The sequence below is a fragment of the Neophocaena asiaeorientalis genome, unplaced genomic scaffold, assembly GCF_003031525.2.
Source record: "Neophocaena asiaeorientalis asiaeorientalis breed wild unplaced genomic scaffold, Neophocaena_asiaeorientalis_V1.1 scaffold114, whole genome shotgun sequence".
NCBI lineage: Eukaryota > Metazoa > Chordata > Mammalia > Artiodactyla > Phocoenidae > Neophocaena > Neophocaena asiaeorientalis.
In genome coordinates, this window is record NW_020173116.1 from 1,780,806 (window position 1) to 1,794,327 (window position 13,522).

Consider the following 13,522-nt stretch of genomic DNA (forward strand, 5'->3'; position numbering starts at 1 on the left):
GGCCACATAATCACTGTCTGACCAAACATTTTTGAGAATGAAAGAGGCACCATTAATCATCATGCCAGGACAATACCTTGGTGTAAACCAAGACACTCCCAGAGAAAACAGGACATATGCTTACTCCACGTACCAGAAATCCAGGAAGGTGAGCAGATTTTGGTTGTCAGACTTAGTTCTATTTGTAACTTATTGAAGATGTTAGACACTTTTGGTTGAAAGTAACAAAAACTCACATAGTTAGCTTGGAAAAATGAGAAGAATTATTCTAAGTTTGCAGGGATATCTTTTGGAATCCAAAGGTATGGATAGAGCCTAGCCTTTAAAAAGGGCAGGAACTAGGGACTAGAGCAGCATAGGGAAACCAAAGAGACCTCTCTTTCCATCTCGCATCTCTGCTCCTCTCTAGAACAGTGGTTCTCAAAGGGTGTTCCCGACACCAGCTGCATCAGTATCACTGGAGAACTTGCATATTCTCAGGCCCCACCCTGGACCTTCTGAATCAGAAACTCTCAGGAGGGGTTCAACAATCTTTGTTTTACCAAACTTGCCAGGGCGATTGGGATGCAGCTAAAGGTTGAGAACCATCTCTCTAAAGCCTCTCTGCAGTTTTCATTTCCTGTTTAGGACATGCTTTGTTACCCCATGGAAGCAAATAGCCTCTGCCAACAGCTGCACTCTAACTCTTCCCAAGTTCAAGAGAGAGATCAGACTAAGCTGGTTTCACTAGGTCCCAATTTGACTCTCCCTGGTTCAGCTTGTGGCCAGGAGGTGGGTCAAGTTGTAGAACAGGGATACTCGCTCTATAATCTTGTGGCAGAGTGGCAGGGAGGAGGGTTCCCCAAAAGCTGGGGAGTCCTTGCCAAAAATGTAGTAAAGGCACTGTCCACTGAAGGTAGGGCATCAAAGCAAAGATGTTTAGTAGTCAGTAATAAAGGTTTCAAAAGCCTTTATTAAAGGGTAGTGTGAGTCTCACCATAGATCAAGGTTCTGAATCTATGGGTACATGGTCCACACACCTCAGGGGCTGCCCTGGGACAGTCACTGCTCAAAACACAGGCCTGGAATGTCAGATGTTACAGCTGGGCATCCTCACAGCACCTGTTGTCTCTGAAAACTTTAAATATTGGCACTGTTTAATCTACTAGAGAACAAAACAGAGAGACAAAACTAAACACTTGTAACAGTAATACTAACTATGCTCAGCTCTGAAAAACTTACCTCCTGGGCCTTATTACCTGCATCGTAGCAATGACTGTATTTGCCACCCAGCAGGCTCCAGCCAGTTTGATCTGCATTAAACGCACCCCTCCGTGTGCTGGCTCTTCACAGCGTGATGTTTAGGATGCAAAGCAGCTGTCTCCTATCAGGCAATCTTAACGGGTATAACAGGACTCTGATTTGTTTAACGAGCAACGAATGTTTCTGTTTAGATTGAAAGCCTTGAAGATGAAGGGAATGTAGTGGTTCAGATGTACAAGCTGATTGAGCAATATCAGGTTCCCACACCTCCGGAAGACTTTGCTGTTTTTGTAACTATGAAGCCATCCATTGTTGCTGTTCGGAATGCCATTGATAAATCCGTGGGTGACAGAGAAACAAGGATTAAGCAATTTTGTCTGCATCTGGGCAGAGATCTTGAGGATCTAAGCAATGAAGTGAATGAAATAAAGCTGCGAGCACAGGTAAGCTGAAGCAGGGTTTAAAAATCTGTGTAAAGGCTGACTATTCCATTTTAATAAACCATTTAGAAAGCATATTTCATTTTAATCTGGTTTAACTTTTGGTTTTTTATGGCTTAATTCTCTGAGCTGCTATTGAAAATTGAAAGTGTTTCTGAACCTCTCTTAGATACTGAATAGAGCATGTATGCAATATTGAATTCTCCTTCTGCTGACTTCTATTTATTATTATGAAATGAGTGTTTTTACAACCTGTTAGCATATTTTATAGTCATTGTGACAATTTTAGAGTTTGCTTAGCCGCATATTAGAAAATTCCCCCTTAGAAAGAGGTAGAGTATAAATTGATAAATGATACAGAAGAATGTTTGATTAACTTGCACCAATTTTCCTATATAAAAGATGCAAGAGGAATTATTTTAAGAACTTAGACTAGACATCCGGATGATTCTTTTTTTTTTTAATTTTTAAATTTTATTTTATTTATTTTTTATACAGCAGGTTCTTATTAGTTATCTATTTTATACATATTAGTGTACACATGTCAATCCCAATCTCCCAATTAATCCGACCACCCCGCCACCAATTTCCCCCCTTGGCGTCCATACATTTGTTCTCTATATCTGTGTCTATTTCTACCTTGCAAACCGGTTCATCTGTACCATTTTTCTAGATTCCACATAAATGCGTTAATATACACTATTTGTTTTGCTCTTTCTGACTTACTTCACTCTGTATGACAATCTCTAGGTCCATCCACACCTCTACAAATGACCCAATTTTGTTCCTTTTTACGGCTGAGTAATATTCCATTGTATATATATATGTACCACATCTTCTTTATCCATTTGTCTGTCAGTGGGCATTTAGGTTGCTTCCATGAGCTGGCTATTGTAAATAGTGCTGCAGTGAACATTGGGGTGCATGTGTCTTTTGGCATTATGGTTTTCTCTGGGCATATGCCCAGTAGTGGGATTGCTGGGTCATATGGTAATTCTATTTTTAAATTTTTAAGGAACCTCCATACTGTTCTCCATAATGGCTACATCAATTTACATTCCCACCAAGAGTGCATGAGGGTTCCCTTTTCTCCACACCCTCTCCAGCATTTTTTCTTTGTAGATTTTCTGATGATTCCCATTCTAACTGGTGTGAGGTGATACCTCATTGTAGTTTTGATTTGCATTTCTCTAATAATTAGTGATGTTGAGCAGCTTTTCATGTGCCTCTTGGCCATCTGTATGTCTTCTTTGGAGAGATGTCTATTTAGGTCTTCCGCCCATTTTTTAATTGGGTTGTCTGTTTTTTTAATATTGAGCCATATGAGCTGCTTATATAATTTGGAGATTAATCCTTTTTTGCTTTGTTTGCAAATATTTTCTCCCATTCTGAGGGTTATCTTTTCATCTTGTTTATCGTTTCCTTTGCTGTGCAAAAGCTTTTAAGTTTAATTAGGTCCCATTTCTTTATTTTTGTTTTTATTTCTGTTAGTCTAGGAGGTGGGTCAAAAAAGGTCTTGCTGTGATTTGTGTCAAAGAGTGTCCTTCCTATGTTTTCTTCTAAGAGTTTTATAGTGTCCAGTCTCACATTTAGGTCTCTAATCAAATTTGAGTTTATTTTTGTGTATGGTGTTAGGAAGTGTTCTAATTTCATTCTTTTACATGAAGCTGTCCAGTTTTCCTAGCAACACTTAATGAAGAGATGGTCTTTTCTCCATTGTATATCCTTGCCTCCTTTGTCATAGATTAGTTGACCGTAGGTGCGTGGGTTTCCCTCTGGGCTTTCTATCCTGTTCCACTGATCTATCTTTCTGTTTGTGTGCCAGTACCATATTGTCTTGATTGCTGTAGTTTTGTAGTACAGTCTGAAGTCCTCCAGCTCCATTTTTTGCCCTCAAGATTGATTTGGCTATTCAGGGTCTTTTGTGTCTCCATACAAATTTTAAGATTTATTTGTTCTATTCTGTGAAAAATGCCATTGGTAGTTTGATAGGGATTACATTGAATCTGTAGATTGCTTTGAATAGTATAGTCATTTTCATAATATTGATTCTTCCAATCCAAGAACATGGTATATCTCTCCATCTGTTTGTGTCATCTTTGATTTCTTTCATCAGTGTCATATAGTTTTTGGGTACAGGTCTTGACCTCCTTAGGTAGGTTTATCCTTAGGTATTTTATTCTCTTTATTGCAATGGTGAATGGGATTGTTTCCTTAATTTCTCTTTCTGATCTTTCATTGTTAGTGTATAGGAATGCAAGAGATTTCTGTGCATTAATTTGGTATCCTGCAACTTTACCAAATTCATTGATTAGCTCTAGTAATTTTCTGGTGGCATCTTTAGGATTATCTATGTATAGTATCATGTCATCTGCAAACAGTGATAGTTTTACTTTTTCTTTTCCAATTTGTATTCTTTTATTTCTTTTTCTTCTCTGATTGTCATGGCTAGGAATTCCAAAACTATCTTGAATAATAATGGCAACCGTGGACACTCTTGTCTTGTTCCTGGTCTTAGAGGAAATGCTTTAAGTTTTTCACCATTGGGAATGATGTTTGCTGTGGGTTTGTCATATATGGCCTTTATTTTGTTGAGGAAGGTTCCCTCTGTGCCCACTTTCTGGAGAGTTTTTAACATAAATGGGTGTTGAATTTTGTCAAAAGCTTTTTCTACATCTATTGAGATGATCATATGGTTTTTATTCTTCAGTCTGTTAATATGGTGTATCACATCGATTGATTTGCATATATTGAATCTCACTTGATCATGGTGTATGATCCTTTTAATGTGTTGTTGGATTCTGTTTGCTAGTATTTTGTTGAGGATTTTTGCATCTATATTCATCAGTGATATTGGTCTGTAATTTTTCTTTTTTTCTAGTATCTCTGTCTGGTTTTTGTATCAGGGTGATGGTGACCTCATAGAATGAGTTTGGGAGTGTTCCTTCTTCTGCAATATTTTGGAAGAGTTTGAGAAGGTTGGGTATTAGCTCTTCTCTAAATGTTTGATAGAATTCACCTATGAAGGCATCTGGTCCTGGACTTTTGTTTGTTGGAAGATTTTTAATCACAGTTTCAATTTCATTACTTGTGATTGGTCTGTTCATATTTTCTCTTTCTTCCTGGTTCAGTCTTGGAAGCTTATACCTTTCTAAGAATTTGTCCATTTCTTCCAGGTTGTCCATTTTATTGGCATAGAGTTGCTTGTAGTAGTCTCTTAGGATGCTTTGTATTTCTGTGGTGTCTGTTGTAACTTCTCCTTTTTCATTTCTAATTTTATTGATTTGATTCCTCTCCCTCTTTTTCTTCATGAGTCTAGCTAATGGTTTATCAATTTTGTTTATCTTCTCAAAGAAGCAGCTTTTAACTTTATTGATCTTTGCTATTGTTTTCTTTGTTTCTATTTCATTTATTTCTGCTCTGATCTTTATGATTTCTTTCCTTCTAATAACTTTGGGTTTTGTTTGTTTTTCTTTCTCTAGTTCCTTTAGGTTAGACTGTTTATTTGAGATTTTTCTTGTTTCTTGAGGTAGGAATGTACTGCTACAAACTTCCCTCTTAGTCCTGCTTTTGCTGCATCACATAGGTTTTAGATTGTCATGTTTTCATTGTCATTTGTCTCTAGGTATTTTTTGATTGCCCCTTTGATTTCTTCAGTGATCTCTTGGTTATTTAGTAGTGTATCATTTAGCCTCCACGTGTTTGTGTTTTTTACATGTTTTTCCTGTAATTGATTTCTAATCTCATAGCGTTGTGGTTGTAAAAGACGCTTGATATGATTTCAGTTTTCTTAAATTTACCAAGGCTTCATTTGTGACCCAAGATGTGATCTATCCTGGAGAATGTTCCATGAGCACTTGAGAAAAAATTGTATTCTGTTGTTTTTGGATGGAATGTCCTATAAATATCAATTAAGTCCATCTTGTTTAATGTGTCCTTTAAAGCTTGTGTTTCCTTATTTATTTTCATTTTGGATGATTTGTCCATTGGTGAAAGTGGGGTGTTAAAATCCCCTACTATTATTGTGCTACTATCGATTTCCCCTGTTATGTTATGTATTGAGGTGCTCCTATGTTGGCTGCATAAATATTTACAATTGTTATATCTTCTTCTTGGATTGATCCCTTGATCATTATGTAGTGTTCTTCCTTGTCTCTTATAATAGTCTTTATTTTAAAGTCTATTTTGTCTGATATGAGAATTGCTACCCCAGCTTTCTTTTGATTTCCCTTTGCATGGAATATCTTTTTCCATCCGCTCACTTTCAGTCTGTATGTGTCCGTAGGTCTGAAGTGGGTCTCTTGTAGACAGCATATATATGGGTCTTGTTTTTGTATCCATTCAGTGAGCCTGTGACTTTTGGTTGGAACATTTAATCCATTCACATTTAAGGTGATTATCAGTATGTATGTTCGTATTACCATTTTTCTTAACAGAGAAGTTTCTTTACCATTTGTTGTAGAGCTGGTTTGGTGATGCTGAATTCTCTTAGCTTTTGCTTGTCTCTAAAGCTTTTGATTTCTCCATCGATTCTGAATGAGATCCTTGCCAGTTAGAGTAATCTTGGTTGTAGGTTCTTCCCTTTCACATCTTTAAATATATCATGCCTCTCCCTTCTGGCTTGTAGAGTTTCTGCTGAGAAATCTGCTGTTAACCTTATGGGAATTCCCTTGTATGTTATTTGTCATTTTTCCCTTGTTTCTTTTAATAATTTTTCTCTGTCTTTAATTTTAGTCAATTTGATTACTATGTGTCTCAGCATGTTTCTCCTTGGGTTTATCTTGCCTGGGACTCTGCGCTTCCTGGACTTTGGTGGCTATTTCCTTTCCCATGTTAGGGAAGTTTTCAACTATAATCTCCTCAAATATTTTCTTGGGTCCTTTCTCTCTCTCTTCTCCTTCTGGGACCCCTATACTGCGAATATTTGTGTTTTTAATGTTGTCCCAGAGGTCTCTTAGGCTGTCTTTATTTCTTTTCATTTTTTTTTCTTTCTTCTGTTCTGCAGCAGTGAATTCCACCATTCTGTCTTCCAGGGGATTTATCTGTTCTTCTGCCTCAGTTATTCTGCTATTGATTCCTTCTAGTGTATTTTTCATTTCAGTTATTGTATTGTTCATCTCTGTTTGTTTGTTCTGTAATTCTTCTAGGTCTTTGTTCTTTAATTCTTCTGGGTCTTTGTTAGACATTTCTTTCATCTCCTCTATCTTTCCCTCCATTCTTTTTCTGAGGTCCTGGATCATTTTCACTATCGTTATTCTGAATTCTTTTTCTGGAAGGTTTCCTATCTCCACTTCATTTAGTTGTTTTTCTGGGACTTTATCTTGTTCCTTCATCTGGTACATGTTTCATTTTGTCTGTCTTTCTGTGAATGTAGTTTTCATTCCATAGGCTGCATAATTGTAGTTCTTGCTTCTGCTGTCTGCCCTCTGGTGGATGAGGCTATCTCTGTTTTTACTTTTGTATTGAAGTATTTTTGTATTTTTGCACAGAGGAAGCTGCACATAAGTGTAATAAGTGTACAGGTCAGTGAGTTTTCAGAAAATGAACACATCCATGTGTCCACTACTGAGGTGAAGAACTATTGCTATTGCTCTCCTTAGTGTCTCCCCTAGTCACTAACCCTTCCTTCCTCTCCAAAGGCAGCCACTACCCTGAATTCTAAAGCCATAAATTGGTTTTGCCTTTTTATGAACTTCAATTAAATAGAATCATACCTTTATTGTAAATTGTAATCATTCTGTTTTTTTTTGGGGGGGGGTGCTGCATTGGGTCTTCATTGCTGCGTGCAGGCTTTCTCTAGTTTCAGCGAGCAGGGACTACTCTTCATTGTGGTGTGCAAGCTTCTCATTGTGGTGGCTTCTCTTGTTGAGGAGCATGGGCCCTAGGCGCACAGGCTCAGTAGTTGTGGCCCATGGGCTTAGTTGCTCCGTGGCATGTGGGATCTTCCTGGACCAGGGATCGAACCTGTGTCCCCTGAATTGGCAGGCAGATTCTTAACCACTGAGCCACCAGGGCAGTCCCATAAATTGTATTATTCCTTTATTGTAAAATGATAATTTTCCTTATATCATATTTTCTTCTTTCTTTTCCATATTGTATTCACCTCTCCTTACCTGAAGTCACGTTAGCTGAAACAAATGTAATAAATGAAAACAGATGAGAGAAAATGTATTAGGTATTCTTTAAAAGCAATATTATCCCCAAGTTACTTCTTTATACATTTCTGTAATTTTTACAATGTATATGCATTGCTTTAAATTCAAAAACACAACCATTTTAATATATTTTCTAAAAATTAGGGTGAAAAGAGAATTAGAAGAAATATTTTTTGAAAACGTTTATTAATTCATTTATTTTGATGGTATACATCAAAAAATAGGAATGAGTAATCAAAACCTATCTTAATTTTACAGGATCCACAGATTTTGGATATTAACGCTGACCAAGACAAAGTAAACGTCACGTTGAATGATCTACAGTCAGTTCTAGATGATCTTCAAAAACGTGCATTTCAGTATAAATCCTATCAGAAGAATTTTAAGGTAATGACAGCTCTACACATCTGTTTCTAAAATATGTGCATAGAAATGGCATTGGTTTATATGCATTTTCAATAATGTGACTGTAAATATTCAATGTTTGGACACCTATGTGCTAGTCACTGTGCTGGAACAATCTGAAATACAAAATATGACATGTTCTCTGCCTCTGAAGTGTTTAAAGATTAGTACACATGTGAGACAAAATGTCTTTCTAATTAAAAAGTAATTGTGAATTATAGACAAACCCCCAGACCAGGAACTGTAGCTTCTATGTTAAAATGTATGTGGATTTTTAAATGTGGTCAATTAAAACCCCTCTATTCTTTTTTAAATAATATTCAAACTTCTTTTACATTCATGTGTGTATTATGATTCCATCAATATTGCCTAATTTGCCCTGGTTTGATGTGCCAGTTTGATGAAAGAAGAGAATTTGGCTAAGCCAGGGCAAAGATGGATCCAAAAAGGGTAGGTTTAAAAAGCTAAAAGAGGGCTTCCCTGGTGGCGCAGTGGTTGAGAGTCCACCTGCCGATGTAGGGAACACAGGTTCGTGCCCCGGTCTGGGAAGATCCCACATGCCGTGGAGCAGCTGGGCCCGTGAGCCATGGCCGCTGAGCCTGCGCGTCCGGAGCCTGTGCTCCGCAATGGGAGAGGCCGCAACACTGAGAGGCCCGTGTACCACACACGAAAAAAAAGCTAAAAGATATGCCTCAAAAAAATGAAGAGAAATGAGTGAGAGATATAAGTGCTCTGAATAGCTATTAGAGAGACCAAAAAGAAAAGAAAATAGAAAAGATTCTGAGGATCAAATCCAGAGGGCCACCAGCAATGAGGGAGGGGTTAATCAGTTCCCCAAAAGTTTCAGTGGAGTGCATGGACCTCACATGGGGATGCACCTGTCTCTTCCATAGCCCCAAATGGATGGCCAGAAAGTGGTCTGAGCAGTCTGAGTGTCCACTCCAGATCCCAGGGCTTGGTGGAGCAACCTGCAAAATAATGACCTGGCACTAGACGATGCAACTGGTACAATACTTGATGCAGGAGGTTTGTGCATGAGAGAATTAGGGTTCAAAGTTTTTCCCAGATTAGTTAGCTGACCTGTAAGACAGGAAAGTATGCAGTAGGACGGGAGCTGTGGCGGAAATATTGCTTGATAAAGGCTATAACTAACAGGTGGGCACTCTTGGGTGAGAAAGAATAGCCTTGCTTGAGCCAGAGCCTGAAATAGAAGTGTGTCTGCCTCCTTCCACGTTCCTTATCTATACTTTACGATCCTTTAGGATCACCTCATATCAACCTTCCTCTGCAGCTCTCAGTCTTTAGGAGGATAGGAGTGAAGGCCTAACTGGCCTAGGAAATCATCTCTAATGCTTGATGAAGTCAAGGCTAGATCCCTAATGTCAGGGTAATGCTAGCCTTGTAAAATGAGTTTGGTAGTGTTCCCACCCCTTCAATTTTTTTGGAAAAGTTTGAGAAATATTGACATTAATTCTTTTTTCTCCCCCCAAATGTTTGGTAAAATTGACCAATGAAGTCATCTGGTCCTTGGCTTTTCTGTGCTCGGAGGTTTTTGATTACTCATTCAATCTCCTTATCCTTATTGGTCTGTTCAGATTTTCTGTTTCTTCCTTATTCAGTCTTGGTGGGCAATATGTTTCTAGCAATTTATACATTTCTTCAAAGGTATACAATTTATTGGCATATACTTATTCAGAGGAGTCTCTTATGATCATATGTATTTCTGAGGTGTAAGGGTTTTTTTTAGCATCTTTATTGGAGTATAATTGCTTTACAGTGGTGTGTTAGTTTCTGCTGTATAACAAAGTGAATCAGCTATACATATATCCCCATATCCCCTCCCTCTTGCATCTCCCTCCCACGCTCCCTATCCTACCCCTCTAGGGAGACAAAAAGTACCGAGCTGATCGCCCTGTGCTATGTGGCTGCTTCCCACTAGCTATTTCTTTTACATTTGTTAGTGTATATATGTCCATGCCACTCTCTGACTTCGTCCCAGCTTACCCTTCCCCCTCCCCATGTCCACAAGTCCATTCTCTATGTCTGTGCCTTTATTCCTGTCTGCCGCAAGGTTCTTCAGAACCTTTTCTTATTTTAGATTCCATATATATGTGTTAGTGTACGGTATTTGTTTTTCTCTTTCTGACTTACTTCACTCTGTATGACAGACTCTAGGTCCATCCACATCACTACAAATAACTCGATTTCCTTTTTCTTTATGGCTGAGTAATATTCCATTGTATATATTTGTCACAACTTCTTTCATTCATCTGTCCATTCATCTGTTGAAGGACACGTAGGTTACTTCCATGCCATAGCTATTGTAAATACAGCTGCAATGAACATTGTGGTACATGACTCTTTTTGAATTACAGTTTTCTCAGGGTATATGCCCAGTAGTGGGATTGCTGGGTCATATAGTAGTTCTACTCTTAGATTTTAAGGAACCTCCATACTGTTCTCCATAGTGGCTGTATCAATCTACATTCCCACCAACAGTGCAAGAGGGTTCCCTTTTCTCCACACATTCTCCAGCATTTATTTGTAGATTTTTGATGATGGCCATTCTGACCATTGTGAGGTGATACCACACTGTAGTTTTGATTTGCATTTCTCTAATGATTACTGATGTGAAGCATCCTTTCATGTGTTTCTTGGCAATCTGTATATCTTCTTTGGAGAAATGTCTATTTAGGTCTTCTGCCCATTTTTGGATTGGGTTGTTTGTTTTTTGATATTAAGCTGCATGAGCTGCTTGTATATTTTGGAGATTGATCCTTTGTCAGTTGCTTCATTTGCAAATATTTTCTCCCATTCTGAGGGTTGTCTTTTGGTCTTGTTTATGGTTTCCTTTGCTGTGCAAAAGCTTTTAAGTTTCCTTAGGTCTCATGTCTTTATTTTTGTTTTTATTTCCATTTCTCTAGGAGATTGGTCAAAAAGGATCTTCCTGTGGTTTATGTCATAAAGTGTTCTGCCTATGTTTTTCTCTAAGAGTTTTATAGTGTCTGGCCTTACATTTAAGTCTTTAATCTATTTTGAGTTTATTTTTGTGTATGGTGTTAGGGAATGTTCACATTTCATTCTTTTACATGTAGCTGTCCAGTTTTCCCAGCACCGCTTATTGAAGAGGCTGTCTTTTCTCCATTGTACATCCTTGCCTCCTTTATCAAAGATAAGGTGACTATATGTGTGTGGGTTTATCTCTAGGCTTTCTATTCTGTTCCATTGATCTATATTTCTGTTTTTGTGCCAGTACCATACTTTCCTGATTACTGTAGCTTTGTAGTATAGTCTGAAGTCTGGGAGGCTGCTTTCTCCAGCTCTGTTTTTCTTTCTCAAGATTGCTTTGGCTATTCGGGATCTTTTTTGTTTCCATACATATTGTGAAATTTGTGGTTCTAGTTCTGTGAAAAATGCCATTGGTAGTTTGATGGGGATTGCATTGAATCTGTAGATTGCTTTGGGTAGTAGAGTCATTTTCACAATGTTGATTCTTCCAATCCAAGAACATGGTATATCTCTCCATCTGTTTGTATCATCTTGAATTTCTTTCATCATGTCTTATAGTTTTCTGCATGCAGGTCTTTTGTCTCCTTAGGTAGGTTTATTCCTAGGTATTTTATTCTTTTTGTTGCAATGGTAAATGGAAATGTTTCCTTCATTTCTCTTTCAGATTTTCATCATTAGTGTATAGGAATGCAAGAGACTTCTGTGCATTAGTTTTGTATCCTGCTACTTTACCAAATTCATTGATTAGCTCTAGTAGTTTTCTGGTAGATTAGATCTGGTAGTTTTCTGGTGGCATCTTCAGGATTCTCTATATATAGTATCATGTCATCTGCAAACAGTGACAGTTTTACTTCTTCTTTTCCGATTTGGATTCCTTTTATTTCTTTTTCTTCTCTGATTGATGTGGCTAAAACATCCAAAACTACATTGAATAATAGTGGTGAGCATGGACAACCTTGTCTTTTTCCTGATCTTAGTGGAAATGATTTCAGTTTTTCACCATTGAGAACAATGTTGGCTGTAGGTTTGTCATATATGACCTTTATTATCTTTAGGTAAGTTACCTATGCCTACTTTCCGGAGGGTTTTTATCATAAATCGATGTTGAATTTTTTTGAAAGCTTTTTCTGCATCTATTGAGATGATCATATGGTTTTTATTCTTCAGTTTGTCAATATGGTTTATCTCATTTTTGATTTGTATATATTGAAGAATCCTTTCATTCCTGGGGTAAACCCTACTTGATCATGCTGTATGATCCTTTTAATGTGCTGTTGGTTTCTGTTTGCTAGTATTTTGTTGAGGAATTTTGCATTATGTTCATCAGTGATATTAGCCTGTAGTTCTTTTTTTGTGACATTTTGTCTGGTTTTGGTATCAGGGTGATGGTGGCCACTTCATCTGATTCCTTCTAGAGAATTTTTAATTTCATTTATTGTGTTGTTCATCATTCTTTGTTTGCTCTTTAGTTTTTCTAAGTCCTTGTTAATCCTTTCTTTTATTCTCCATTATATTTCCAAGAGTTTGGATCATCTTTACTATTTTTACTCTGAATTCTTTTTCAGGTATACTGCCTATTTCCTCTTCATTTGTTTGGTCTGGTGAGGTTTTACCTTGCTCCTTCAACTGCTGTATATTTCTCTCTCTTCTCATTTTGCTTAACTTACTGCATTTGGGGTCTCCACTTCACAGGCTGCTGGTTCGTAGTTCCTATTGTTTTTGGTGTCTGCCTCCAGTGGGTAAAGTTTGTTCAGTGGGTTGTGTAGTCTTCCTGGTGGAGGGGAGTGGTACCTGTGTTCTGGTGGATGAGGCTGGATCTTGTCTTTCTGGTGGACAGGACCATGTCCTGTTGTGTGTTTCAGGGTGTCTATGAACTTATTATTATTTTAGACAGTCTCTCTGCTAATGGGTGGGGTTGTGTTCCTGTCTTGCTAGTTCTTTGGCATGGGGTGTCCAGCACTGGAGCTTGCTGGTCATTGAGTGGATCTGGTTCTTAGCATTGAGACAGAGATCTCTGGGAGAGCTCTCACTGATTGATATTACTGTGGCCAGGAGGTCTCTGGTGGTCCAGTGTCCTGACTCGGGTCTCCCACCTCAGAGCCTCAGGCCTGACACCCAGCCAGAGCACCATGACCCTGTCAGCCACACGGCTCAAAAGAAAATGGAGGAAAGAAAGAAAAATAAAATAAAATTATTAAAATAAAAATTTTTTAATTGTTAAAATTAAAAAAATTAAATAAAGAAGAGTGCAACCAAACCAATAAATAAATC

At 37.9% G+C, this 13,522-nt stretch overlaps 1 protein-coding gene across 1 annotated transcript in view; it reads left to right on the forward strand.

Annotated features, from left to right (window-relative positions):
- The window catches only part of DNAH6 (dynein axonemal heavy chain 6), a 283,212-nt gene that overhangs the window by 77,363 nt on the left and 192,327 nt on the right, over positions 1–13,522 (forward strand). Inside the window, exons 15-16 of the mRNA XM_024743950.1 lie at positions 1,434–1,685; positions 8,096–8,224. Of these exons, the coding sequence (XP_024599718.1) occupies positions 1,434–1,685; positions 8,096–8,224 (381 nt within the window). The remainder of the gene's footprint in view (positions 1–1,433; positions 1,686–8,095; positions 8,225–13,522) is intronic.